Source organism: Oncorhynchus gorbuscha, linkage group LG16 (genome assembly GCF_021184085.1).
Source record: "Oncorhynchus gorbuscha isolate QuinsamMale2020 ecotype Even-year linkage group LG16, OgorEven_v1.0, whole genome shotgun sequence".
Classification (NCBI taxonomy): domain Eukaryota; kingdom Metazoa; phylum Chordata; class Actinopteri; order Salmoniformes; family Salmonidae; genus Oncorhynchus; species Oncorhynchus gorbuscha.
In genome coordinates this window covers 75,434,369-75,462,194 of record NC_060188.1, presented here as the reverse complement: position 1 = coordinate 75,462,194, position 27,826 = coordinate 75,434,369, and the positions used below count along the sequence as shown (strand labels likewise).

Here is a 27,826-nt window from a genome sequence, read left to right as displayed (position 1 = left end):
CATGTATATGAACCCAGGGTGATGATCAATTCACTGTATGGTGAGGTATACCACCTTTCTCTGCTTAAGGTACATCTGTTGGATGTAAAATCAGTTTTAATGGAAACAGTCAACATACCACAGTGAATAGGACATCCCACAGAAGGACAACAGGAGGACCACCCTCCTGTTGTGCTTCATCTCTGTTGATCTCTGGACACGTAGTAAAATGCAGTTAATTGTTAAATTAAGAGAGCATATCATCATGAGTAAGATCTTAATAACTTTACTTCTCTGAAACAGGACCGATGAACATGATCAGACTTGTAATGAGGTCACAGCGCCATCTGTCTATCATTCCCCAATGGCAATTTGAGGTATTAATTATATCCTTGAAGCAAAACAAAAAGCAAAAGGTTTAATTATGTGCGTATGACCAAACTTTTCTATAATCACCAAGACCTACCAACTCAATGTACAAATAAGTCAGAGTGTGCACTTTTGACAGGACATTAAACATAACACCCTTTACGAAGCAAATTGTGTTGAGAAAGAATATGTGCAGTTCATTTCTGTATTCACTGTTTAAGCAGCAGTGAAAATAGCCTTTCAATGTCACAAAAACATTGTTCAGACAACCACGGTACAAAATGTTTATTTCAATAACAAATTGTTTACATAGTAGTAAACTGTTGTGAGTTTATGCAGTAACATTTGGACTACAAATAACTTAAGGAGGCCGATTACATTTAATATCAAACGTTAACTCTAAAAAGTAAAATCAGAACATATTCACCTCTTACAGAAGTAATGCCACATTCAAGACAACTCTGAACTAACATTTCCTGCTTGGAAACTCATTGTAGAAAGATGAGGAATGGGTTTCCCACTTCAAAAATATCAGAATCGTCCAATAGGAAGCTCTACGCAAATTTTAACTTGCACGAGGTTCAGAGTTGTCTTGAAAACACCATAAGACCTTCAGTGGTGCTCATAACAATAAAGCAAGCTACCTTGTCACAATAGATTGTTAATGAGAGCCCTCTTCAGCCCCATGCATTATTACCTGCAAGGTAAATGGATTATTTATTTTTTAACTGTCCACAATACAATGCTCCAAGTGCCAGTTAAGACAGTGGTGTTTTTTTCTGTTGAAAATGCGTACATGCGTTAAGTGGCATAGTTTTACAGTTATATGCAAGTTAAAAAATCTAGAAATGTGAACATTTCAAACAGTGTGTAGCACAACACTTTCATATAAATTATGTTGTGTTTTTAATAGCAATGTCAAACTAATGGCAAAACTATTGTCGTGGTAGAGATATCTATCTTGTCAGAGTGGTCAGTCTTTAAGGGAATTGAGAGCTGGGGGATTGCATGAGGGACTCCCCTCTGCCGTCCAGCTCATTCTGCAGCCTGGTCAGGTTGGATAGCTCCTCCAGCTCCTGGAACTGCCTGTCTGTCTTGTGGCTGACAAGGGAACGGTAGAAATGTACAGCAAATACTATAAATATCAGGCCAAAAGGCACCATGATAGAGGTGGAGGTGATGGCAGCAGCCACACCTGCAGATATGGTCCCATTGTTGGGGTTGTGGTTCTTAGGCCTAATGGGTAGAAATTTGACCCAGCAGAGGAGTACAACCTCAGCCAGGAACAGCAGGGTGCCAATGACTGTAGAGAAGGCCCAGGCCAGCTCGATGTGGTGGTGCATTCTCTCATGTGGAGACTCCTTCACTGAGTTGAGGTTGTGAACGTTGCTGACTGCCTCAATGTTAGGCAGGATGCAGGTACTAACCATCAGGGCAAAAAGGTGAACGGCCACCAACACAGTGGTGCAGGCACTGAATGCAATGAGGAGACCAGGTGGGTAAGGATAGGTTGTGTCCAACTGAACCTCCACCATTGCTACCTAGAGAGGAGAAAGGGATAGTAACAGTATTAAATGTATCAGAAAAAAAAATAGCATTCAAGACAGACCGTCTGGAACTAGAGATCTATAAAGGGGGAAAAACGTGCTGTCAAAATTCCATCCAGACATGATCTTTCCAAATGAAGAAAAACTGCAATGCAAAACTAGGGGGTGCAAAGAATCAATACAACATGAGATGAATACACAAGGATTCTGCTTTTGGATGATGCCTAGTCGTAATCATGCTATGGACATCAAAGACTTGCCTTTGCTGCAATGCATCTTTGGGCGAGTATTCCTTACCATAGCGAACCCAGATAGTAGAGCAGACGTTCGACTGGAAGCCTTCAGTTTTGCTCGACTCAAGTAAAGCTTCCTCCAAGACAGTGCTTGCAATGAATGCTCGTTCAGACTCATTGTGCCGATGAAATTGAATAGACTGAACAGGCGTGGTTTGATACGTATGTGGCTGTATAATAATAACGATAGGCGTTAGAAAACCAGAGATAACATCCTCGGTGTCCAAATAAATTGATGTAGAAATTGGCAGCTGTTCAGATACTTTCAATCGATTTTCGTTAGCGCTATGTTGACATTAAATAATGACAAAGTATTGTAAGCATAACGCTGTTTAAACTTCATACCGTCTACTTCTTCTGCAGCGCCTCTGAACCGAACACCTAGACCCTGCTGTTTCGCTCGAGCTGGCTGCACCCATAAGCCATTGCGGCGAAGCTAAATAAACTACGCACAATTCTGCCTATTCATAATAAGTTAGTTGGATCATACAAACAGAAATACTTTAAACTTTCACATTGTAACTAGTTACTCTGAAACGATATTTATAGTGCGTACAATAATTTGGTTACTGTCATTAGTCAGTCATGCAGGGCCATTCGTGGAAAATAGAACCTGGCTATCTGAAACGTATGCCGGTGAAGAATGCGAACCAAAGTGTCAGTTATACTTGCAAATTATTTATAATAATTTGAACGACAGTGGATGATTATAATTGAGCTATTCGCATGACACGTTGATACAAATGTCTAGCTACTAACTAACAATTTGCAAAAATCAATTTAATAATTTTAGACAATGTTCCCACTGACCATTGTGCCCAATAGCGTACATGCATGCAATATATCCATATTGAGGGATCTAAACTAGAGCGAGCGAGCATGCATGCGGACTCCAAGCAGCCTTTGTTGTGCATGCAATTGCAGGTCTATGACAGACCGCGAAAAAGTCGGATAAATAAATGTAATAGCATTTGTTTGTTATACATTCAGAACTATTTTCATAGTTGACGTGAAGAATAAGTAGTGTGGGAGGTGACGCATGACGTTGTCCAACAATGTTTTGATTCTGTCGGTGACGTTATCCAGCACAAAACAAATATGGTTACCACTTAGTTGAGTCGAAACGCAGTGATAATTAGTTTAAATGTGATTATTATAATTTTTTAAATGAAGGGCTGAACAGATACACTAGGCAAGGGCTCAGATCATGGAAGCTGGTGCAGATTCTGGACGCAAGCTGGTGTGTAGCATTATTACCCTATTCTAGCATAGCTAGCCTCGCTTTTAACTGGACTAGCTAGCTAGGTTAGCTGAGATATCAGTGGTAGCCTAGCTTATCATCATTTCATTGACCCTCAGAACAGAAGATGTCATATGTTCAAATTTGACAAACGTCAGCTTTATGTAGTTACTTAGGCTATATTTTATTTGGAAAATGATAGACGTCATTCACAAGCCCACTCAGACTTTTGCGTACCGTTGTTATTGTGCATCTTAGCACGTTATGTTAATGTTTGTCTTGGACATAACGATTGAGATTATTAACTAGCATTGTTTAATCATCTGTAAAAGGTGTTTGCAGCTAAAGGCCCACCTACAACCACAAATACAGCATAGCCACGTGCACCACTGTTTTATTGTGATCTCTCTCGAGCCTACATAAGATAATGTACTGCCTGGCCTATGCTTTTTCTAATTTGAAACGACCGCCCTTATTCAAAGCTATACTTGCATATTCATTGTATACTCAAGTATTTTGAGAACATTATTGGTAAGACGTGATAAATATTGTCTCCTACTTTTATAACCTGTATTTTCATTCCTCTACTAGCGCTCCATCTGCCGGACAATGTACGACGAAAATGAGGACTTCTCTGACGTTGAAGAAATTGCAAATGTCAGGGGTTTTAATCTGGAGGAGAAACTTGTTAGCAATTCGTACAACAGACATTTCGTTCAGTTGATGGACGGCAAAGGTAATTTAAAATAAAATGCTTAATTCATAATTTTAGTTTACCACACTCACTGTCCCCTCACTGGTGGACACGCTTAAAGGCCAGGGCAGTCAAAAACGTAATTTCCTTGTATTTAATATATTTCTACACTGAGGTTGGAATAATACTGTGATAATGCCCATTTAGTGTAAGAGCTGTTTGAAAAGACTGCCTGAAATTTCAGCCTGTTTTGGTAGGATGGAGTTGTGGTGTGCCTTGTGACATCACCAAGTGGTAAATTAGTTAATACACCAATAAGAAAGAGCATTCCAAACCTCTGCCAATAACACTAGTTTTCCCATTTGCCCCTCCCCACTCAGACCACTCCCAGACAGTCTTAGGAAAATGATTGCTTGAGAAATTGTTCTTTGCTTCGAAGCTACTGTATTTTTTTTGTTTTTTGCATTTTTATTGAAAACAATCACAGCAAGGTACTTAATTATTACAGAGAAATTATTTGATATTGAGATAAAAATGTCTGCATTGGGCCTTTAAAATGTTCTTCCTTTTCATCCATTGCATTCACACACATTAGGGGAGAAGTTCCATTTGGTTAATTAGTCTTTGTGCAGGATGTCCTCATACATCTATGGCAGTGTTTAGACAGGAAGCTGAATTGTGATATTTTTTCCACTAATTTGTCTTTTGACCAACCACAACATATCTTTTCACATCAGATCTTTTTCAGAGCTGATCTGAGTGGTCAAAATACCAATTAGTGGGGAAAAAAGACCAACATTGGGTTGCCTGTCTAAACGCAGCCATTGAGACACACACAAATTGTACTCTACTGTACCATGTGCGGAGTGAAGATATAATGAACACCTACACTTTTCTTCTTCTCAGATTTCACTTATGAGTATGTTCAAAGAGAAGCACTTCAGACCCCTCTTATTTTCAAAGCCAAAGATGGACTGGGGCTCAGGTGAGAGATGAGTACAATATGAAGACGTGTGAACAATAAAGTACTATTTAGCCTATTAAATGTTCTTGTTTGCCTTGGTTAAATATTAGGTTTTGTGGAATGGTTTGAAGGTAATATGCTTATCTTGACTTCATTCTTGAAAAAATACAGAATGCCAGACCCGGAGTTCACTGTCAGTGAGATTAAGGGTTTGGTTGGTAAGTCTATCTTTTAAATATTAGGCATGGTACATATTCCTTTCACTGCATAAATACTTCTCTTAGACTCATCATTTAGTTTGGACAGCAGGGCCCACACTGTACTCAACAATACCCTGCATTTGTTGATGAATAAAAAGCATGCTGCCGGAAAAGGTGTCAAGTCAAAAAGTGTGTGGGTGTTGATGGAAACTTTTTTAAAGCCTCTGTAGCTCAGTTGGTAGAGCATGGCGTTTGTAACGCCAGGGTAGTGGGTTCAATCCCCGGGACCACCCATACGTAGAATGTATGCACACATGACTGTAAGTCGCTTTGGATAAAAGCGTCTGCTAAATGGCATATATATTATATATATTAATGCAGGGTTCTTTCACTTATGGAACAAACATTAGATGACTCACTTTACCAAGATGCATTTCAGAAATATCCAGTGCAGACACAATACACATAGGCCCATCCATCTATATTACAGAAAGTCAGACTGAAATCAGTTATAGTTAAATGGCACTTTTTACTAAATGACCTCTAATAGGATCTCTCATGTGACATGGTAGTCTTCAGGTTTACGTTAAGACTGCGGTGTTTGTGTTTGCAGGTAGCCGTCGTGCCGTTGATGTGATGGACGTGAGCACTCAGAAAGGCTCTGAGATGAGCATGGCCCAGTTTGCCCGCTACTATGAGACGCCTGAGGAGGAGCGGGACAAACTCTTTAATGTTATCAGCCTGGAGTTCAGCCACACCAAACTGGAGAACCTCGTCAAGAGGCCCACTGTGGTAAGATGGCACCGCCAGTTTTTGATTCATTTATCCATTATGAACAAGGGCAAATTTGACAGTGAATGCCAACTGTCAACTCTCTCTTATAGGTGGATCTAGTGGACTGGGTGGACAACATGTGGCCCCTTAAACTGAAACAAAGACAAACTGAAGCCACTAATGTCATCTCAGAGATGAAGTACCCCAAAGTACAGAAGTAAGTCATTTATCTTTTAGAAATTCAGTTAGTTATTGTGTGCAATGTCAAAGTTACTTTTGAGGTGTGGACCTGTTACAAAAATGCAGTTGATTGTACATAACAGGAAAACACTGAAGCACATGCCAAAGTTTCTTTTAAAAAGCTGTGAGAAAATTGCTGCTTTGCTGGGAGGAAATATTAGCTTAATCCTCCTTTTTCCAAAGTCCCTTTGCCCTCTCTCTTTTAGCACCTTGCTGTCATTCACTTCCTCTGATGGTTCTAGATGGTTGCTAGGCAGCAGGGCTCTTTCATGGTAGAGGGCGGTTCTTCACAGGATGCCGAAGTGACTTCATGGCTCCTCCTCAGCCAATCCGCTACCAGCATTATGACATAGAGGGCATTCAAGAGCCAATTGTGCCCTCCCTTTTACCCTCACTCTTCCCCTCTCTCTTTCTAGCTCTCTCTTTCACTCTAATATTCTCTCTCCTTCTACTCTCACTCCTCTCTATTTTTTACTTAATGGTGCAGGGCAGAAATAAAATCCGGAGCAGTTCTCTCCTGTCTGGTCGGTGACCAGCGCATGGGGGGTGGGGTGGGGGGTGGTCCTGAGCGAACCGGGTCAGAGAGAGGAATAGCTGTCGGGTACGTCTCTGTCTTTTATTGGGAAAAGCTGTTCAGATTGAGAGATGTCGGGAGTACTCTACCATGTCATTTGATTTATTTACCCTGTCTTTAATGGAGACGCTCAAGGGCTGGTGTGATTGATCGTGAGTGGTGTTTTGTAGTGGGATGTTGGGCTTCTATAGCCCAGGGTCTGCTCACTCTGTCCAGAAGAGAGCCGCAAACTGCTGTGCAATAGGCTGGGGATCTGTGTGTGTGATTATGTGAGTGTCTCACAGGTTCAGCAGATGGGCCTTCAGTGAAGTCTGTAAGCCAGACAGTATTGTGCGTCTCGACATGTTCTGTTCAGTGTCGGTGATCTGTGTCTATATGGATGAGGTGACCTTCTCCCTCTGAGTGGGAGCATTTATAATGTGCTTACACTGGCAGTTTCCACCATTACCTCAGTCAAGGTCACACTCCGGTCTCCAGCCCATGTGAACCCTCTCCTCCGGTGTGTCTCTGTGGGAAGGTGCAGATACACTGCTGTGGGATGGATGACAAGCCTGTATCTGTCTGACTGGCCTCATACAGTAAGAGTCAGCCGGGGCTGGAGAACTATAACTTAGCCATGCAACTAGACCAAATCAAATTATATGTATGGTCAAAATGAGCCGTGCTGACAGGATGGGAAGTGGTCTGCATTTTATGAGCTACTGCTACTGACTGGATCAGAGGAGGCAAACAAGCTTGTATTGATCAGCTGCCTGGTGTTATTGAGGCTCCTGGTGGACTCGTGTTGCCAAGAGAGTTTGTTCCCCCTGCATCAGGACCAGGGTTTATGTTGATCAGTGCCAGGTATAGAATTAGTATATGGTTTATTCATCACTCATTTTGGATGTCCCATGGATGTCCCATGGCTTGAAGAGTGGAATTTCTACCCTGCCATATCCACAGTAGAAGTATCACAGCCTTTTTACTAGGGCTGTCATGATACCAGTTTCCATGACAAAAATGGAAACATGAAGCAGACCAAAACTCTAAACTATTGTGTGCTATAGCTTGGAATTATTATTATTTTTTGACTCTGGATGACAACATAATGATGTTTGTTTCCAACATTAGGGCTGTGATACTGGTATCGTCTCATCCCTACTTTTTATTTGGCCATTTTTTAATCTATCACACACTCTGTGTATACCACACAGAGTGTGTGATAGATTAAAAAATGGCCAAATGGCACTTGTTATTAGCAGATTTCAATCTGATAAACCTTGAGCGTAGACTAACTGTGCTGGCTGCAAAATGATACCAAGAGAACAGATGCACAATTTTACAGTAGCCTACATACAAATCAAACCACCTAACAAAAATCATGACTGTGGCTCTAACAATAATGTGCCATGTAATGATAGTATGGTTGGGATGATACCAGTATCGTGAAACTCATTAGTATCGTGGCAAGGAAACAAAACACAAAGTGTCACCAGGTGGTGAGGTTAGGTAACAACATCTCCACCTCGCTGATCCTCAACACTGGGGCCCCACAAGGGTGTGTTCTGAGCCCTCTCCTGTACTCCCTGTTCACCCACGACTGCGTGGCCATGCACGCCTCCAACTCAATCATCAAGTTTGCGGATGACACTAAAGTGGTAGGCTTGATTAACAACAACGACGAGACGGCCTACAGGGAGGAGGTGAGGGCCCTCGGAGTGTGGTGTCAGGAAAATAACCTCACACTCAACGTCAACAAAACAAAGGAGATGATTGTGGACTTCAGGAAACAGCAGAGGGAGCACCCCCCTATCCACATCAATGGGATAGTAGTGAAGAGGGTAGTAAGTTTTAAGTTCCTCGGCATACACATCACGGACAAACTGAATTGGTCCACCCACACAGACAGAGCATCGTGAAGAAGGCGCAGCAGCGCCTCTTCAACTTCAGGAGGCTGAAGAAATTTGGCTTGTCACCAAAAGCACTCACAAACTTTTACAGATGCACAATCGAGAGCATCCTGTCGGGCTGTATCACCGCCTGGTACGGAACTGCTCCGCCCACAACCATAAGGCTCTCCAGAGGGTAGTGAGGTCTGCACAACGCATCACCATCATCAACTACCTGCCCTCCAGGACACCTAGACCACCCGATGTCACAGGAAGGCCATAAAGATCATCAAGGACAACAACCACCCGAGCCACTGCCTGTTCACCCCACTATCATCCAGAAGGCGAGGTCAGTACAGGTGCATCAAAGCTGGGACCGAGAGACTGAAAAACAGCTTCTATCTCAAGGCCATCAGACTGTTAAACAGCCACTACTAACATTGAGTGGCTACTGCCAACACACTGACTCAACTCCAGCCACTTTAATAATGGGAATTGATGGGAATTGATGTAAAATATATCACTAGCCACTTTAAACAATGCTACTTAATATAATGTTTACATACTCATTACTCATCTCATATGTATATGTACATACTTTACTCTATATCATCTACTGCATCTTTATGTAATACATGTATCACTAGCCACTTTAAACTATACCACTTTGTTTACATACTCTACATTACTCATCTCATATGTATATGTAACAGTATAACTTTAGACCGTCCCCTCGCCCATACCCGGGCGCGAACCAGGGACCCTCTGCACACATCAACAACAGTCACCCACGAAGCATCGTTACACATCGCTCCACAAAAGCCACGGCCCTTGCAGAGGTTTCAGAGCAAGTGACGTCACCGATTGAAACGCTATTTAGCGCGCACCGCTAACTAAGCTAGCCGTTTCACATCCGTTACATATATACTGTACTCGATACCATCTACTGCATCTTGCCTATGCCGTTCTGTACCATCACTCATTCATATATATTTTATGTACATATTCTTTATCCCTTTACACTTGTGTATATAAGGTAGTAGTTTTGGAATTGTTAGGTTAGATTACTCGTTGGTTATTACTGCATTGTCGGAACTAGAAGCACAAGCATTTCGCTACACTCGCATTAACATCTGCTGACCATGTGTGTGTGTATGTGACAAATTTATGTTGTCATTCAGTCACATTAATTTATTTTCCAAGCTATAGCACATTAAGTTACATACAGATGTTTTTTAAAGGATCAAAGAGTTTTGTCTGCTTCATGTTTTCAGTTTTGTCATGGAAAACATATTGCGATATTGGTATCGTCCCGGTCGTAAATGATAGTGTTCCATTTTCTCCACTGAAGCCCTGGCTGGAGTCATAGCCTCGCAAGCCGCCTGATTTCGCGAGCTTACATTGTTTTACTATAGCGCAGCGGTAATCATTCTGGTTTATATGAAGCTACTGGAGTCAGTGGTCGGGTCCCATTCTATTAATAGACCTGTTCTCATTCTTATCTCACTGAATTACTGAATGATTTATGTCCCACGGAGCCCTAATCATTCCACAATTAACTTCCAGAGGAGAGGCTGTTGTGAGCGATTCTCTAAGCTTATTTTTGGTTACTGATTTTTGTTGTTGGTGTTTGTTGGAATAGGGTACTGGCAGTAGAGAGTAGCGGATTTCAAACAGATATTGTGGTTGAGCTGCTTGTTTCTTAGAAATTAATCACAAAGACACTTTCATCCAAATAGCTTTCATATTCAGTTGTACATTGCACAGCTGGAATGTTGAAATGGTACAATTTACTGTATAGTTTCTGGGGTAAGAACAATGAACAAAAAACGAGCTCACTTAACATTTCTAACACACTTTTTTGATATAATTGGTGACCGTACTGCACATCTTTTATTTCCCCCTTTCAGTTTCTGATGTTCATTCAGCTCAGCCCCCAACCCACAGTCTTCTTAGTTAAATTTGAGTCATTTAGCAGATGCTCTTATCCAGAGCGAATTGCGGGAGCAATTAGGGTTAAGTGCCTTGCTCAAGGGCACATCAACATATTTTTCACCTAGTCGGCTCAGGGATTCAAACCAGGGACCTTTTGGTTACTGGCCCAACGCTCTTAATGTCTAGGCTGTCAAACATAGGAAATATGCTCCCCTAGGTTCGTCATAACTATTCAGATCCAGTGGGTCATCATTCACCCGTCTCATGTCCCTCTGTAGGTACTGTTTGATGAGCGTGAAGGGCTGCTATACTGACTTCCACATTGATTTCGGGGGCACGTCTGTGTGGTATCACGTGTTCAAGGGAGGAAAGGTAAGTTGTCATGTTTGTTTTCCAGATTGTATGTGGCAAAATAATGCATCCTGAGGCTCTCTGGTATACCCTCCCCCAATCCTGGTACTGTACATGTATTCTGTTTCTGTCGAGGCGCTACAAATGAACCTGTTCCTTGTTTGTCTCAGCAATTGCTGCAGAGTCAGCAGACCTCAGAGGATTGTTGCTAGGGTGTCTGTATGCACACCTTTCACGGATCACATTATACAAACTTGCAAAGGTCAAGCTAAGGCATGAAGAGGAAGTGAGGGGGAAGAACATTATGTGAAAGGATGAACAAATCTCCGAAATGTGCTGACTTCTCTAATATAAGCTGTAACCTTGAGAAATATATCGCCCTTGTTGTTAGATGACAACCAAAGCCACATCCCCAACTTTTATCTCCCTGTCCTGTGCTCAGGTGTTCTGGCTGGTGCCTCCGACACCTCATAACCTTGCCCTGTATGAGGACTGGGTTCTGTCAGGCAAGCAGAGTGACGTCTTCCTGGGAGATCGTGCAGATGGCTGCCAGAGAGTTGAGCTAAAACAGGGCTACACCTTCTTCATCCCCTCCGGTGAGCTGCCTAGCATTTTGCTTTGATCTATTCCTATCATAATATCATGAATATCATTGTAACAAACCATACAGTATATGCACTGCTTTATTCAGGCATGTGTTTGAGAACATGTTTGGGCATACCATGTCTGTCTGCCTGAGCATGTTTTGAGTGGGTCAGCTGGTTCTCATGATGTTTCCCTGGCTGTCCCGTTTCAGGCTGGATTCATGCAGTCTACACCCCCGAGGACACACTGGTGTTCGGAGGCAACATTCTGCACAGCTTTAACATTCCCATGCAACTCTCAATCTATGAGATAGAGAACAGGACTAAGGTAGGCTGTCTAATACAGGTGTTCCAGTACTGATGCTTCACTCCACCTCTGACCTGCTCCATTAGTGAAACCATTAGTGAAACTAAACTGTGTCTCTACAATGAAGATGGATGGGAAAAAAGCCTCACCTCATACAAACACGTCTAGGTCACTTAGTGTGCTATGTCAATGAGTATGAGAACTGAATAGTCTCTTCCTCAGCCCCTACCTCTGTTTTTTTACAGATCTGAACTGGATAGGGGAAGTTGGGAAGCTAGGGATTGAAACAAGGCAGGAATGTGACACAAAGGCCCAGGTGCTGAACATTCTGTCATTTGCATTACCATCCAATTGAGAAACAGACTGATGTGCTAATGATGGTGCGGATGAGGTCTGTGCCCGCAAAAAAAAATCCATCCATATTCATGTGGAAATAGTCTGTGACAGCGGTTCATGTAAAATCAGAATATAGCGCTAAAAGGGCAGAAATGAATCACGGAGCTTGTTGTGTCATATTGGCTTAATCTCTCGTGGAGAGATCCTGTGCGTAAACCAAAGAATCTGACGCTGACTATTTGGATGTATAATTGGGCAAAGGTGGTGCTTAAGCAATTTTAAACTCCAGGGGTGATAAACACAGGTTAAATTAGTGGAGGGGAGGGGGTTTTGGCTGAGAGTTTCTTTTTGCTAGGGTGGAGACTTCGCAAACTGAACCGTATGGAACCAACGCAGCTGATCAAATTACCCAATATTTACATTCTGGGTTAACTGAGATTACATACTGGCAGCCTGAGACTGAAATACTTAAAGGAAATAGTGTTTCTCTTCTTTTCACAAACTCCCAGGGGCTTCTTATGTTGATGAAATATAGTGTATATGAGCCTATTGCTTTTGTGTGTATGCATGTGTTTGTACTGTATATGACCTAATGAGAGGAATGTCTAGAAATATTTCACTATTTTTATTCCGGTATTCTTTCCAATAATAAGATCGGAGTAGTTGCTGTAATGATATGGAAGCTTGTCCTGCAGGCTTTGAGATTTATATGGATACTTGGCTAAATGTAGCCTTCTCAGTTATGATGGATAGCTGGTTAGAAGAGTCAGCTTTGTTGAAAGTACAGTACTATTTTTGTTTCTGCTGGAAAAGAGGTATGAGAGCAACAGAGACAGTTTCATATGCTCCCCAGGGCTTGGCACGTTGCGTTCACTCTATTTTTACACCTCAACACAGAAATGGAGCTGGAGAAAGAAAGGATTATCACTGAAAAGTGTTGATCTGTATGAAATCATCTCAGCGAGATAATTATAGCTATGTTTCTTAGAGGAGAGTGGGAATCAGATCATGCTGCTGTGTCTGAGAGGGCAAGCTCTCCCTGGAGAGATGGGAATGAATGGAAGAGCTTGGCCTTGAACAGGGCCTCTGGTTTGCCAGTGTGTGTTTAACGTTGTCTCTATCAAATGCAGTTGAATTGTTCAACTAGTTTCTTACACGACATGACCAAAAGTATGCAATCCAGTCAGACACAAGCATTAGTGAGGTCGGAAGCTGATGTTCGATGATTATGCCTGGCTCGCAGTAAGCTTTCCAATTCATCACAAAGGTGTTTTATGGGGTTGAGATCAGGGCTCTGTGTAGGCCAGTTAAGTTCTTACACACCGATCTCGACAAACCATTTCTTTATGGACCTCGCTTTGTGCACTGGGGAATTGTCATGCTGAAACAGGAAAGGGCCTTCCCCCAAACTGTTGCCACCAAGTTGGAAGCACAGAATCGACTAGAATGTAATTGTATGCTGTAGTGTTAAGATTTCTCTTCACTGGAACTAAGGGGCCAAGCCCGAACCATGAAAAACCGCCACAGACCATTATTCCCCCTCCACCAAACTTTACAGTTGGCACTATGTATTAGGGCAGGTAGCATTCTCCTGGCATCCGCCAAACCCAGATTCGTCCGTTGGACTGCTAGATGGTGAAGCGTGATTCATAAAATCACATTTTATTTGTCACATGCGCCGAATAAAACCGGTGTAGCATTCCACAGTAGGGTTGAGTTTACAAGCCCTTAACCAACAATGCAGTTTCAGAAAAATATTTACGAAATAAAGTAAAAATTAAGAGCAACAATAAAATAACAATAACGAGGCTATATACAGGGGGTACTGGTATTGAGTCAATGTGTGGGGGTACAGGTTAGTTGAGGTAATATGTACGTGTAGGTAGGGGTAAAGCGAAGATGTATAGATAATATACAGCGAGTAGTAGCAGCAGCGCCAAAAAAGAAAGGAGAGGGGGGGGGGGGGGTCAGTGCAAATAGTCAGGGTAGCCATTTGATTAGCTGTTCAGCAGTCTTATGGCCTGGGGGTCGAAGCTGTTAAGGAGCCTTTTGGACCTAGACTTGGCACTCCGGTACTGCTTGCCGTGCGGTAGCAGAGAGAATAATCTATGACCAGAGTGGCTGGAGTCTCAGGCAATTTTTAGGTCCTTCCTCTGACACCACCTGGTATAGAGGTCCTGGATGGCAGGAAGCTTGGCCCCAGTGATGTAATGGGCCGTACACACTACCCTCTGTAGTGCCTTGAGGTCGGTGGCCGAGCAGTTGCCATACCAGGCAGTGATGCAACCAGTTAGGATGCTCTCGAGGGTGCAGCTGTAGAACCTTTTGAGGATCTGAGGACCCATGCCAAATATTTTCAGTCTCCTGAGGGGGAATAGGTTTTGTTTTGCCCTCTTCACGACTGTCTTGGTGTGTTTAGACCATGATAGTTTGTTGGTAATGTGTCACCAATGAACTTGAAGCTCTCAACCTGCTCCACTACAACCCCATCGACGAGAAAGGGGGCGTTCTTGGCCCTCCTTTTCCTGTAGCCCACGATCATCTCCTTTGTCTTGATCACGTTGAGGGAAAGGTTGTTGTCCTGGCACCACACTGTCAGTTCTCTGACCTCCCTATAGGCTGTGTCATTGTTGCCGGTGATCAGGCCTACCACCGTGCTTGGCCATGCAGTCCTGTCAAGAAGTCCAGGATCCAGTTGCAGGGGGAGGTGTTTGGTCCCAGGGTCCTTAACTTAGTGATTAGCTTTGAGGGCACTATGGTGTTGAACGCTGAGCTGTTGTCAATTAACAGCATTCTCACATAAGTGTTCCTCTTGTTCAGGTGGGAAAGGGCAGTGTGGAGTGCAATAGAGATTGTGTCATCTGTTGGGGTGGTAGGCAAGTTGGAGTGGGTCTATGGTTTCTGGGATGTTGGTGTTAATGTGAGCCATGACCAGCCTTTCAAAGCACTTCATGGCTACAGATGTGAGTGCTATGGGTCGGTAGTCATTTAGGCAGGTTACCTTGGTGTTCTAGGGCACAGGGACTATGGTGGTCTGCTTGAAACATGTTGGTATTACAGACTCGGCCAGGGACGTGTTGAAAATGTCAGTGAAGACACTTGCCAGTTGATCAGGGCATGCTCCGAGTACACATCTTGATGATCCGCCTGGCCTTGTGAATATTGACCTGTTTAAAGGTCTTTCTCACGTCGGCTATGGCGAGCGTGAGCACACAGTTGTCCGGAACAGCTGGTTCTCTCATGCATGCTTCACTGTTGCTTGCCTCGAAGCGAGCATAGAAGTCATTTAGCTCGTTTGGTAGGGTTCATCACTCCAGAGAACGTGTTTGACCTGCTCCAGAGTTCAATGGCGGCGAGCTTGACACCACTCCAGCTGGCACTTGACATTGCACATGGTGATCTTAGGCTTGTGTGCGGCTGCTCTGCCATGGTAACCCATTTCATGAAGCTCCCGACGAACAGTTATTGTGCCGATGGTACTTCCAGAGGCAGTTTGAAATACGGAGTGTTTCAACCGAGGACAGACGATTTGTATGCGTTTCAGCACTCTGCGGTCCTGTTGTGAGCTTGTGTGGCCTACCACTTTGCAGCTGAGCCGTTGTTGCTCTTAAGACATTTCCACTTCACAATAACCGTACTTACAGTTGACCAGGGCAGAAATTGGACAAACTGACTTTTTTGAAAAGGTGGCATCCTATGATGGTGCCATGTTGAAAGTCACTGAGCTCTTCAGTAAGGCCATTCTACTGCCAATGTTTGTCTATGGAGATTGCATGGCGGTGTGCTTGATTTTTAAAATATTTTTTATACCCCTGTCACCAATGGGTGTGGCTGAAATAGCAGACTCCACAAATGTGAAAGTACTTCCACATACTTTTGTATTATATAGTAGCAGTCAAAAGTTTGGACATGGTTATGGTAGCCATGCTGGTTAAGTGTGCTTTGAATTCTAAATAAATCACTGACCGTGTCACCAGCAAAACACACCATCACACCACCACCTCCTCCTCCTCACGATGGGAACCACACATGCGGAGATCATCCATTCACCTACTCTGTGTCTTACGGAGACACGACAGGGAACCAAAAATCTCAAATTTGGACAGATCAAAGGACAGATTTCTACTGGTCTAATGTCCATTGCTTGTGTTTCTTGGACCAAGCAAGTATCTTATTCTTATTGGTGTCCTTTAGTTGTAGTTTCTTTGCAGCAATTCGACCATGAAGGCCTGATTTACACAGTTTCCTCTGAACAGTTGATGTTGCGGTGTGTCTGTTACTTGAACTCTGTGAAGCATTTATTTGGGCTGCAATTTCTGAGGCTTGTAACTCTGATTAATTTACCTTTGCAGCAGAAGTAATTCTGGGTCTTCCTTTCCTGTGGCGATCCTCATGTTTTAGCCTAGAGTAAATGATAACTGTCTAGTCCCAGACATTAGGCCTACTGCTTGAGTATTAATACAGAAGGAAGTAAATAAACCACCAGACCTACAGTGAAGATTAGGCGTTAACTCTTGTTAATCATTACAAAATGGTAGCAGACTAAACATGGGAATGACTTCCCTCATTGTCTTTTTAGATACTTTTGTTCTCTTAATTACATTTTCTCTCCAAACTCGTTTCAGGTTCATTCCAAGTTCCGCTACCCGTTCTACAATGAGATGTGCTGGTATGTCCTGGAGAGGTACGTGCACTGCCTGACCAAGCGCTCCCATCTCGCTCCGGAGTTTCACAGAGATCCTCTGCTAATCGGTGAGTGAGCCCAACTAATGGAGCTGTTTAACCAGTGCCCCGGGTGTGTCAATGAATGCTGCTTCAATCTTTCTTCTATCCCGAGAGCTCCTGCCTTGCACTCTTGTTGTAATTACCACTCACAAGTGGGTAACACTCTAATCCTTTGCTAAGAGCCAATGTTATAACACTTCTGACCTCTGTTTAATCAGTGAGACTGCGTTATCACAGAAATGATAGCTAGCATGATGAAAGTGACAGAAATTATAATCTGATCGGAATGGTTACACATATGGAACACATCAGACTGGTCCTTTAGTCTTCTCTCATCCTCCTCCTGCACTTCTTCAGATTTGGAGACGAAGTTGAGCACTGAGAGCCCCTCCTCTGACTCGCGGAGTCAGGACATGGACGAGGAGGACTCCTGCGAGGCGCAGCAGGAACGAGATGAACGGAGTGACAGGTCAGCATTTGATGACCCCTGCTCTCCTGATAACAGGAAGGGTAAACCCAGCGCCCCTCAGCCTCTTAAAGCTGCCTTTGATGATAGCTGCAACCCCACCTCCATCCAGCCTCCAGAGTTCCCCAAAACCCCCTCTGGTTCGCCAGGCTCAGAGTCTCAGAGTAAATGGACTCATTTGACTGAGTTTGAACTGAAGGGCCTTAAGGCCCTGGTGGAGAAGCTGGAAGCACTCCCCGAAAATAAGAAATGTGTCCCAGATGGTATGGAGGACCCCCAGGCCCTGCTGGATGACATGAAGGTATGTGCCTATCCCAGCTCAGCTCTAATGTATTTTCTGTCTCTGTATAAATATCTGGAGGTACCATTACAAAACACAGGAACTTACATTACTCTTTTACCCGTTCCCCAGGTTGTCTTGAAGGAACATGAAGACGATGATCCCAAAATGGCTGCCACTGGTGTACCTGTGGTGTGCTGGCCTAAGAAGTCTTCCAAGGTGAGAATGCGGTGTTTATAGCCTCAGTATTGTCATCCATCTGTCATCTGAAAGCCTGCCCATATTCATACTCTGTCTTGGCCTAGTAGAGCAGGGTGTATATCGTGATTTTGGTACTCGTGTCTCTCTCCTCTCTCTCAAACTAGATTATCTTCTTCCCTAGAGCAGTGGTTGTACTTATTTGCATAATTTTGATTTAGCGGGCTGCAGAATTGCCTAACGAGGGAGATAATGAGATTTTCTGTATTTTTTTGCTCCTCATCTCTTCCATGTCACAGCTGGGTCTCATCCATAGTGTCTGTCATTGTTGGATAATTAACACTGCTCTGCTTCATCTTGTTTACCAAGTGAGGGCTTTGAGTTTACTGATAAAAGGTTAACTACAACTATGCTCCTTATGGGTGATCTATCTAGGCCTATTGATCAGCTTGACAAATAATTTGCAAATCATTCTGATTTATTATTTTGTATCGAAGTCCAAAAATGCTTAATTGTGTCACTGCATCTCATTAGACATCACTTCTACTGTTGTATTGACTAAGACAGAATGTGGATTGAGGGGAGGAGTGGCGGCATGATAGAAAATTATCTGTGTGATGCCCCTTTTGATCTTTAACTTCCTGTACTGCATTAAAAGCTCCAACCACAGTACAGCTGGACATAAAGTAGAAGCCAGAGCAGAGCAATCAAAGCCAGATTCACTGATGCAGCGGACAGGCAGGAAAGCAACAGACTAGATCAATCCCTTACAAAGAAGTGTGCTGTGGACACAGTAGCACATAGCTGCATATGGGATGGATTTTGATCATAGAAATCTGTTGTCTGCTGCTCCCCCTACACGTCGTTGATCAATTTAAAGGCCAGCTGTTGATTCTGTGGGCTCTTTGTGTGTTCCTTTTGGAATAAAACACCATCTGTCTCTCTATTGGCTGAATTTGTCTGGTCTTCCTTCCCAGTGATCCGGCTCATGTAGGAATATCCCCAAACTGGTTCTGCATTCTCCTTCCTGACTGGAAGAAGGTGGGGCTCCACTGCACGTATTCAAATACCTTATCTGCATATGGTCTCCCCATTGGCTGCACTGTCTCCCTGTACTCCTTCCTCCCAGAGACCTAACCATTCCCTATTCATGAGCTAGCCTGCTCTGCTCTGCTGTGTATATTGCCTTTGCTGGAAGATTGTGGATCAGGAGGGAGGGCTGTGCGGTAGACGGCAGCAGCAGCTGGATGAGGAGGAGGCTCAGGCTGGGGCGGGCTGCAGCCATGTCAGTTTGCTGTGAGTTGGACAGGGTATGAAAAACAGCCATGGCCATGTCGCTGAGCACTGACGATGAGGATTACGACTCAGAGGCTGAGCAGGTTGGTTAGCGCACTGAACTCCTCGGGACATAGCAGAGGAGAGGAGAGAAATGTGTCTGTCTGTGAGGCACAGTTAATTGAGCTGATTGTTGTATGGAAAGGGGCCACCTGAAGAGAAATGCTGCTTCTGTTTCTGTTTTAGCCTCCTTTCTTGTGTTCTTTATTTTCTTCCCTGTGCTTGTAGGTTGATTTACAGGTTGTGTGTGGGTGTGTGTGTGCCTGAGAAATGCAGTAAGGAGGTGAGATGGCACAGACCGTTCAGACAGCAGCGTCAGTCCTCAGGGAAACTACTGGTTGTTCCAGAACAGGGAAGAGAAACGAGATAAACAAGAATGTGTGTGAGAGATCAGGCAGAAAGATGCAGATTATAGATGAATATTTAATAGGTTCAATTGTATGAACAGGGAAGAATACATCTGATACATTTAATATATTTATTGTGCCTGCAATTGTGTATGATAATGAGGGAATATAGTTGATGTGTACCGTATGAATTGGCTATGGCATGTAAATGAGCCAGGAGATCGTGCATGTAAACGCTGAGGAAGATTGTGTTTGTGTATAGACTCCTCTGCCACATAGTCACAGCACTGCATTCCACAGCCCCTTCCAATTATACACTGACTGTGAGTGTGTTTATCATTGGATACAGTTGAATTATTTTCGATCCTGCCACAGATGAGATGGCAGATGATATTTTTTCCCTCCCTGTTGCTGTTGATATCAACACAATATTTGTATGTGGTGTTCTTGTTCGATAGGGATGTGCATGTTTTTGGTGTTAAAAAAACAAAACGTATCACCTCCATCTCAACGGTCTGGTTGCAGATTATTATATATTTTTTTTTACAGTACCTATGAGATAGGTTGATTGAGATAAATGCTTTTGAGTTGTTATATCAAGAGCAAATTCATTAGGCTTGTAAATGCCCCAGAAGCCCACAATAACAGTGTCAATGTTTGGACAACTGTTTTTTTTTTGACAGTACCTCTGGGCGCTCACTGTGCCTCAGTCTAAGAGAGCCTTGCATCTAGTATTCCTCACTCGCATTTCCTCTTGAAACTTACCAGCAGTGGTGTTTTGTCTAAGATCACACATCGTGTTTGTTTGTGCTGTATGACTGATTGGGCGTATGCCTGTGTGGATATGGGCTATTCAAGTTGAGCAGGTCTTCCTGTGTTCCACTGTGACGCAGTAGGTTATTACACTGTGGCACATACTCCAACTCCTCTGCTGAACCTCAGCTTTGCTGAGCTAAGGAATAGCACGCTGGTTTGTAGAGGAATGTTCATCGTCATACCTTAGGTCTAGGGTCCTGTGTCTTGGTTAATCATGTCACATGACCTGGATTTTCAGCATTTATTTTAAGCCTTTTCCAGAAATGAGAATTAGACCAAAAATGAAAGCAATTGTCTGAGGATGGTTCTGGACCATCTGACATAAAAAGAAAATGGGACAGCTTTGATAAAAAAGTTTTAAATAAAGATTAAAATCCATGTCATGTGACATGATTAACCAAATCACAGGGCCCTACTAGCTAGCTACATAACATGCCTACATGTGTGCTCTGGTAATACATGACATAGTTTACAGATAACAAACTTTTTAGGCATGGAAGGCTTTGACACTGATGAGATGGATAAGCTATACATTTCTGTCATTGCATGTCCTTGCAAGGAGATATTATGCTCCCTGTACAGTCTCCATTTGGGATATGATGAGGAACATCTTATGTCACTCAGTGACCTGGGCTTCCTGAGACTGATTGATGGGTCAGTTCAGTTTCTGTAAAGTTAGTTTCCCTTCCTCTTTTTAGATGGAGATTTACACCCTTCTGTCACTGCCCTGCAGGATTCCCAATCCTATTATGTTTTTGTGTTGCTGGGAGACGAGAACATTTTCAAGACAATGTGGAGAGCTGTCTGGAACATATTTTCTCATGTAAGGTCCGTGGTCCTTTGGGGTCAGGTCCGATCTGACAGCGATAGATCTACTCCTTTGAGGCAGGTTAACTTGAAAATCACTGAATACTGTCAGGTAGCCTGTTGGGTTATGACTTTTGATATGGGCAAATGGATCCTCTGTCATTGTCTATGGTTGTTTGTGACAGATATGTCAAGGAGGTGACCGGTGACAGGACAGATCATAGAACACTGTATGTTAGGGCTGGGAATTGCCAGGGACCTCACGGTACAATATTATCACGATACTTAGGTGCCGATAAGATATGTATTATTATTCTATATGTATTGCGATCCGATACTGCGATTTGATGTTTCAAACATATTGCTGACTGTACAATGCATTCGGAAAGTATTCAGACCATTTAGACTTTTAACACGTGTTGTTACATTACAGCCTTATTCTAAAATTGATGAAAAACATTTTCCCATCAATTTACACACAATACCCCATAATGACAAAGAGAAAACAGGTTTTTAGAAATGTTATCAAATTTATAAAATACAAAAACCATATTATTATTATACCTTATTTACATAAATATTCAGACCCTTTGCTATGAGACTCGAAATTGAGCTCCAGTCCATCCTGTTTCCATTGATCATCCTCGAGATGTTTCTCCTACTTGATTGAAGTCCACCTGTTGTCCAGAAGGACAACCATCTCTGCAGCACTCCACCAATCAGGCCTCTATGGTAGAGTGGCCAGACGGAAGCCACTCCTCAGTAAAAGGAACATGTCAGCCCGCTGGGCTTTTGCCAAAAGGCACTTAAAGAAACAAGATTCCTCTGGGCTGATGAAACCAAGATTGAACTCTTTGGCCTGAATGCCAAGTGTTACATCTGGAGGAAACCTGGCACCATCCCTACGGTGAAGCATGGTGTTGGCAGCATCATGCTGTGAAAATGTTTTTCAGTGGAAGGGACTGGGAGACTAGTCAGGATCGAAGGAAAGATGAATGGCGCAAAGTACAGGATCTGAGACTGGGGCGAAGGTTCACCTTCCAACAGGACAATGACCCTAAGCCAAGACAATGCAGGAGTGGCTTTGGGACAAGTCTCTGAATGTCCTTGAATGGCCCAGCCAGAGCCTGGATTAGAACCTGATCGAACATCTCTGGAGAGCCCTGAAAATAGCTGTGCAGTAACACTCCCCGTTCAACCTGACAGAGCTTGAGAGGATCTGCAGAGAATAATTGGAGAAACTCCCCAAATACAGCTGTGCCAAGCTTGTAGCGTCATACTCAAAGACTCGAGGCTGTAATCACTGCCAAAGGTGCGTCAACAAAGTACTGAGTAAAGGGTCTGAATACTTATGTAAATGTGATATTTGGCATGGGTCCCCAGATCCTCAAAAGGTTCTACAGCTGCACCATCGAGAGCATCCTGACCGGTTGCATCACCGCCTGGTATGGAAACTGCTCGGCATCTGACCGCAAGGCACTACAGAGGGTAGTGCGAACGGCCCAGCCAAGCTTCCTGCCATCCAGGACCTATATAATGGGCAGTGTCAGAGGAAAGCCCATAAAATTGTCAGAGACTCCAGTCAACCAAGTTATAGGCTGTTTTCTCTGCTACCGCACGGCAAGAGGTACCTGAGCGCCAAGTCTCGTACCAAAAGGCTCCTCAACAGCTTCCACCCCCAAGCCATAAGATGACTGAACAATTAATAAAATTGCAAACGGACAATATACATTGGACCCCCCCCTCCCTTTTTGTACACTTCTGCTACTCACTGTTTGTTTGTTACCTATGCATAGTCACTTCGCCCCTACCTACATGTACAGATTATCTCATCTAGCCTATACCCCCGCACAAAAACTCGGTACCGGTGAACCCTGTGTAAGCCTTTTTATTCTTATTGTGTTCATTTTTATTATTATGTATTATTTTAGTCTACCTGGTAAATATGTTATTCTTCTTGAACAGCACTGTTGGTTAAGGGCTTGTAAGTAAGCATTTCAAGTCTACACTTGTCGTATTCGGCGCTTGTGACAAAGTTTAAAAAATATATATTTTAATTTTATCTTGATACATTTTCAAAAATGTCAATCTGTTTTTGCTTTGTGATTATTGGGTATTGTATGTAGACTGATTTAGGGGAAAAACAATTTAATTCATTTTAGAATAAGGCTGTAACGTAACAAAATGTGGAAAAAGTCAAGGGGTCTGAATACTTCCCACTGTATGTCTGCTGCAAAGAGACAAGAGAGAGCATAAGAAAACGAGTCTTCTTTAGTTATCTGCACTTCCTCTCTGGCTCAGTCAGGCCCCGAGTCTGTAATCCAAACAGAGATCCTTGGATTCCACCACAGATTATAGATGCCCCCAATATCTAAAATAAAAGATTATTTTGCCTAGATCTCTGATCACCCCAGCCTAGCCACTCTGCTTGGTGTACACTTGTTTTAGGATAAGTCTAGAACAAGGCAAGGTTTAGCCTCTGACCCTGAGGTTCTTCTCTGATAGGTTATTTGCGTTTTCTCTTTCCAGTGGTAGCAGCACTTGGTTGGCTACCCAACTGTCTCTACATGTCACAGGAATAGTAGGAAGTCTGTTGTTGCTATGCTGATCCTTGGAAAATGTGCACTGCTAATGTTGCTATAGAAATCTGATACACCTGATTGGCTGTGGCTGTTTTTTGTTCCGTTCCTTGCTGTAATTGTGATCACTTATTTCTCTCATCTCTTCCTACTGCTCTCACTAGGCTAGGTGGAGAATGTTATGATGACATAACCATTCTATTGAATTCAAACACCTCATTACATCATGCAAATTCTTCCGAAGCGGTTTGTGGTTTTATTCTTGCAAAACCTGTTAGTCCCGCTGGTTAGTCATTGAGTGAGGATAGGGAGGAGGTGGAGTGTGCACAGCTTAGTGATTTAGTATGAAGATCAAAGGGATTAGTGAATTAGCAATTTCAATGTTGTTATTATTCTGACTCACATAGTGTTTTGCATAATGCTCTTCAGATAGAAATATAAAGCAGTACACACCCAGTGTTGCTGGTGCAGCTCTGAGCAGTCAGTCAGCATTCACCTGCATTTCCTTAGTACATGCCCTTTCCAACTGAAAATCACAGGATGGTGGGAAAGTAACACATGTTCTGTACCGTGGGTTGCTGTGGAAACAAGTGCCTGTTGGATATCTACCATTTGAATTCACAGTAACCACATTTCCTCTGGTATAGCTCGTGCCCCATCACCATATACTGTACACAGCTAGGTTATATACTGAACAAAAATCTAAACGCAACATGTAAAGTGTTGGTCCCATTTTTCACGAGCTGAAATAATAGATATGAAGTCAGTATGAGGGTTAGCTCAAGATAGAATGAAAGGTGGCTAGTGCATGGAAGATTATCTGCAGAGTTCAAAAACTACTTGCACTCAACCATGAAGAGGAATAACCCAAAGAGGCCTAGATGCAAAAATAATATCATTAATTTAATCCACACTCAAAATAATACAGAAAGTGCAAGGTGCTAATAAAACAAATTCAATAAACTGAGCATACGTTTTGGCCTCATGCCTTCATCAGTGCTGTACAAACAAATTAAGAAGACACGCACTTAAAACATCTGCTGTGCGTAACAGGCACAACAGGTGCAAGCAGATAGTTAATTAGAGATTGGCAAATGGGGAGTCGATGCATAATAAAAAGGAATATGTAAAGTATCAAAAATTGACAATTTGTAAGGTATAATTGGAAAAAGACAATAATCTGGGCTACATAGCAACATCAGAAGCAATAGATATGAAATACTTGAGTTGGCTAAAAAGCTCAGAGATCCCATACGCACAGAAAGCTTATTTCTCTCAAATGTTGTGCAGACATTTGTTTACATCCCTGTTAGTGAGCGTTTCTCCTTCGCCAAGACAATCCATCCCCCTGACAGGTGTGGCATATCAAGAACCTGATTAAACAGCATGATCATTACACAGGTGCACCTTGTACTGGGGACAATAAAGGCCACTCAAAATGTGCAGTTTTGTCAAATAACACAATGCCACAAGTTTTGAAGGAGTGTGCAATTGGCATGCTGAAAGCAGGAGTGTCCACCAGAGATGTTTTCAGAGAATTTAATGTTCCTTTCTCTACCAAAATCTGCCTCCAACTTAGTTTTATAATTTGGCAGTACGTCCAACCAGCCTCACATCCGCAGACTACGTGTATGGTGTTGTGTGGGCGAGCGGTTTACTGATGTGAACAGAGTGCCCCATGGTGGGGTTATGGGCAGGCATAAGCTACGGACAATGAACACAATTACATTTTATACAGTGGGGCAAAAAAGTATTTAGTCAGCCACCAATTGTGCAAGTTCTCCCACTAAAAAGATGAGAGGCCTGTAATTTTCATCATAGGTACACTTCAACTATGACAGACAAAATTAGGAAAAAAAAATCCAGAAAATCACATTGTAGGATTTTTTATGAATTTATTTGCAAATAATATAAGTATTTGCTCACCTATTTGGTCACCTACAAACAAGCAAGATTTCTGGCTCTCACAGACCTGTAACTTCTTCTTTAAGAGGCTCCTCTGTCCTCCACTCGTTACCTGTATTAATGGCACCTGTTTGAACTTGTTATCAGTATATAAGACACCTGTCCACAACCTCAAACAAACAGTCACACTCCAAACTCCACTATGGCCAAGACCAAAGAGCTGTCAAAGGACACCAGAAACAAAATTGTAGACCTGCACCAGGCTGGGAAGACTGCATCTGCAATAGGTAAGCAGCTTGGTTTTAAGAAATCAACTGTGGGAGCAATTATTAGGAAATGGAAGACATACAATACCACTGATAATCTCCCTCGATCTGGGGCTCCACGCAAGATCTCACCACGTGGGGTCAAAATGATCACAAGAACGGTGAGAAAAAAATCCCAGAACCACACGGGGGGACCTAGTGAATGACCTGCAGAGAGCTGGGACCAAAGTAACAAAGCCTACCATCAGTAACACACTACGCCGCCAGGGACTCAAATCCTGCAGTGCCAGACGTGTCCCCCTGCTTAAGCCAGTACATGTCCAGGTCAGTCTGAAGTTGGCTAGAGAGCATTTGGATGATCCAGAAGAAGATTGGGAGAATGTCAGATCAAACCAAAATATAACTTTTTGGTAAAAACTCAACTCGTTGTGTTTGGAGGACAAAGAATGCTGAGTTGCATCCAAAGAACACCATACCTACTGTGAAGCATGGGGCTGTTTTTCTGCAAAAAGACCAGGATGACTGATCCGTGTAAAGGAAAGAATGAATGGGGCCATGTATCGTGAGATTTTGAGTGAAAACCTCCCATCAGCAAGGGCATTGAAGATGAAATGTGGCTGGGTCTTTCAGCATGACAATGATCCCAAACACACCACCCGGGCAACGAAGGAGTGGCTTCGTAAGAAGCATTTCAAGGTCCTGGAGTAGCCTAGCCAGTCTCCAGATCTCAACCCCATAGAACATCTTTGGAGGGAGTTGAAAGTCCGTGTTGCCCAGCAACAGCCCCAAAACATCACTGCTCTAGAGGAGATCTGAATGGAGGAATGGGCCAAAATACCAGCAACAGTGTGTGAAGACTTACAGAAAACGTTTGACCTCTGTCATTGCCAACAAAGGGTATATAACAAAGTATAACAAAGTATTGAGATAAACTTTTGTTATTGACCAAATACTTATTTTCCACCATAATTTGCAAATAAATGTATTAAAAATCCTACAATGTGATTTTCTGGATTTTTCCCCCCCTCATTTTGTCTGTCATAGTTGAAGTGTACCTATGATGAAAATTACAGGCCTCTCATCTTTTTAAGTGGGAGAACTTGCACAATTGGTGGCTGATTAAATACTTTTTCTGCCCCACTGTAGATGGCAATTTGAAAGCACAGAGATAGCATTTCGCTACACTCGCATTAACATCTGCTAACCATGTGTATGTGACAAATAAAATTTGATTTGATTTTGATTTGAACGTGACGAGATCCTGTCCACCGCAATCATCTCATGTTTGAGCTTGATAATGCACGGGCCCATGTCGCAAAGATCTGTACACAATTCCTGGACGCTGAAATTGTACCAGTTCTTCCATGGCCTGCATACTCACCAAACGTGTCACCGATTTTGAGTACGTTTGGAATGCTCTGGATTGACGTTTACGACAGCATGTTCCAGTTCCCGCCAATGTCCAGCAACTTCGCACAACCATTGAAGAGTGGGACCACATTCCACAATCAACAGTAAGATCAACTCTATGTGAAGATGTTACATTGCATGAGGAAAATGGTCACACCAGATACTGACTGGATTTCTGATCCACGCATCTACTTTTTAGATTTTTTTTAAGGTGTCTGTGACCAATGAATGCATATCTGTTTTCCCAGTCATGTGAAATCCCATAGATTAGGGCCTAATTGACTGATTTCCTTATATGAACTGGATCTCCAGTAAAACTTTTTAAATTGTTGCATGTTGTGTTTTTTATATTTTTGTTCAGTGTATATACAGTACAAAAGTACATGGACACCTGCTCGTTGAATATCTCTTTCCAAAATCATGGGCATTCATATGGA

At 42.8% G+C, this 27,826-nt stretch overlaps 2 protein-coding genes across 9 annotated transcripts in view; one reads left to right on the top strand and one right to left on the bottom strand.

Moving 5' to 3' along the window:
* LOC124000176 (lysine-specific demethylase 2B-like) overlaps window positions 1-27,826 on the top strand; it is a 46,135-nt gene that overhangs the window by 458 nt on the left and 17,851 nt on the right. For 4 of the 5 annotated variants that reach the window (XM_046306373.1, XM_046306371.1, XM_046306372.1 and 1 more), the window contains exons 1-12: window positions 3,253-3,428; window positions 4,020-4,164; window positions 5,029-5,107; window positions 5,258-5,304; window positions 5,900-6,078; window positions 6,171-6,277; window positions 10,956-11,049; window positions 11,471-11,624; window positions 11,825-11,940; window positions 16,881-17,007; window positions 17,338-17,747; window positions 17,859-17,945. In XM_046306373.1, coding sequence (XP_046162329.1) covers window positions 3,396-3,428; window positions 4,020-4,164; window positions 5,029-5,107; window positions 5,258-5,304; window positions 5,900-6,078; window positions 6,171-6,277; window positions 10,956-11,049; window positions 11,471-11,624; window positions 11,825-11,940; window positions 16,881-17,007; window positions 17,338-17,747; window positions 17,859-17,945 — 1,578 coding nt within the window. In that variant the 5' untranslated portion in view covers window positions 3,253-3,395. Of the gene's footprint in view, window positions 1-3,252; window positions 3,429-4,019; window positions 4,165-5,028; window positions 5,108-5,257; window positions 5,305-5,899; window positions 6,079-6,170; window positions 6,278-10,955; window positions 11,050-11,470; window positions 11,625-11,824; window positions 11,941-16,880; window positions 17,008-17,337; window positions 17,748-17,858; window positions 17,946-27,826 lie in introns of those variants that run through there. The other variant, XM_046306374.1, reaches the window with a different exon arrangement.
* Window positions 619-4,345, bottom strand: LOC124000177 (calcium release-activated calcium channel protein 1-like). Of its 4 annotated transcripts, none has more exons than XM_046306376.1 (4): window positions 4,206-4,345; window positions 3,988-4,100; window positions 2,193-2,358; window positions 619-1,889 (listed from the first exon to the last, which is right to left on the bottom strand). In XM_046306376.1, the coding sequence occupies exons 3-4, from the start codon at window positions 2,304-2,306 to the stop codon at window positions 1,329-1,331; spliced, it is 675 nt and encodes a 224-aa protein (XP_046162332.1). In that variant the 5' UTR covers window positions 2,307-2,358; window positions 3,988-4,100; window positions 4,206-4,345; the 3' UTR covers window positions 619-1,328. The 4 variants fall into 4 exon arrangements, with proteins under 4 accessions (XP_046162332.1, XP_046162333.1, XP_046162331.1 ...); XM_046306377.1 differs by having other exon boundaries at window positions 4,215-4,294; XM_046306375.1 differs by lacking the exons at window positions 3,988-4,100; window positions 4,206-4,345 and adding an exon at window positions 2,534-3,860.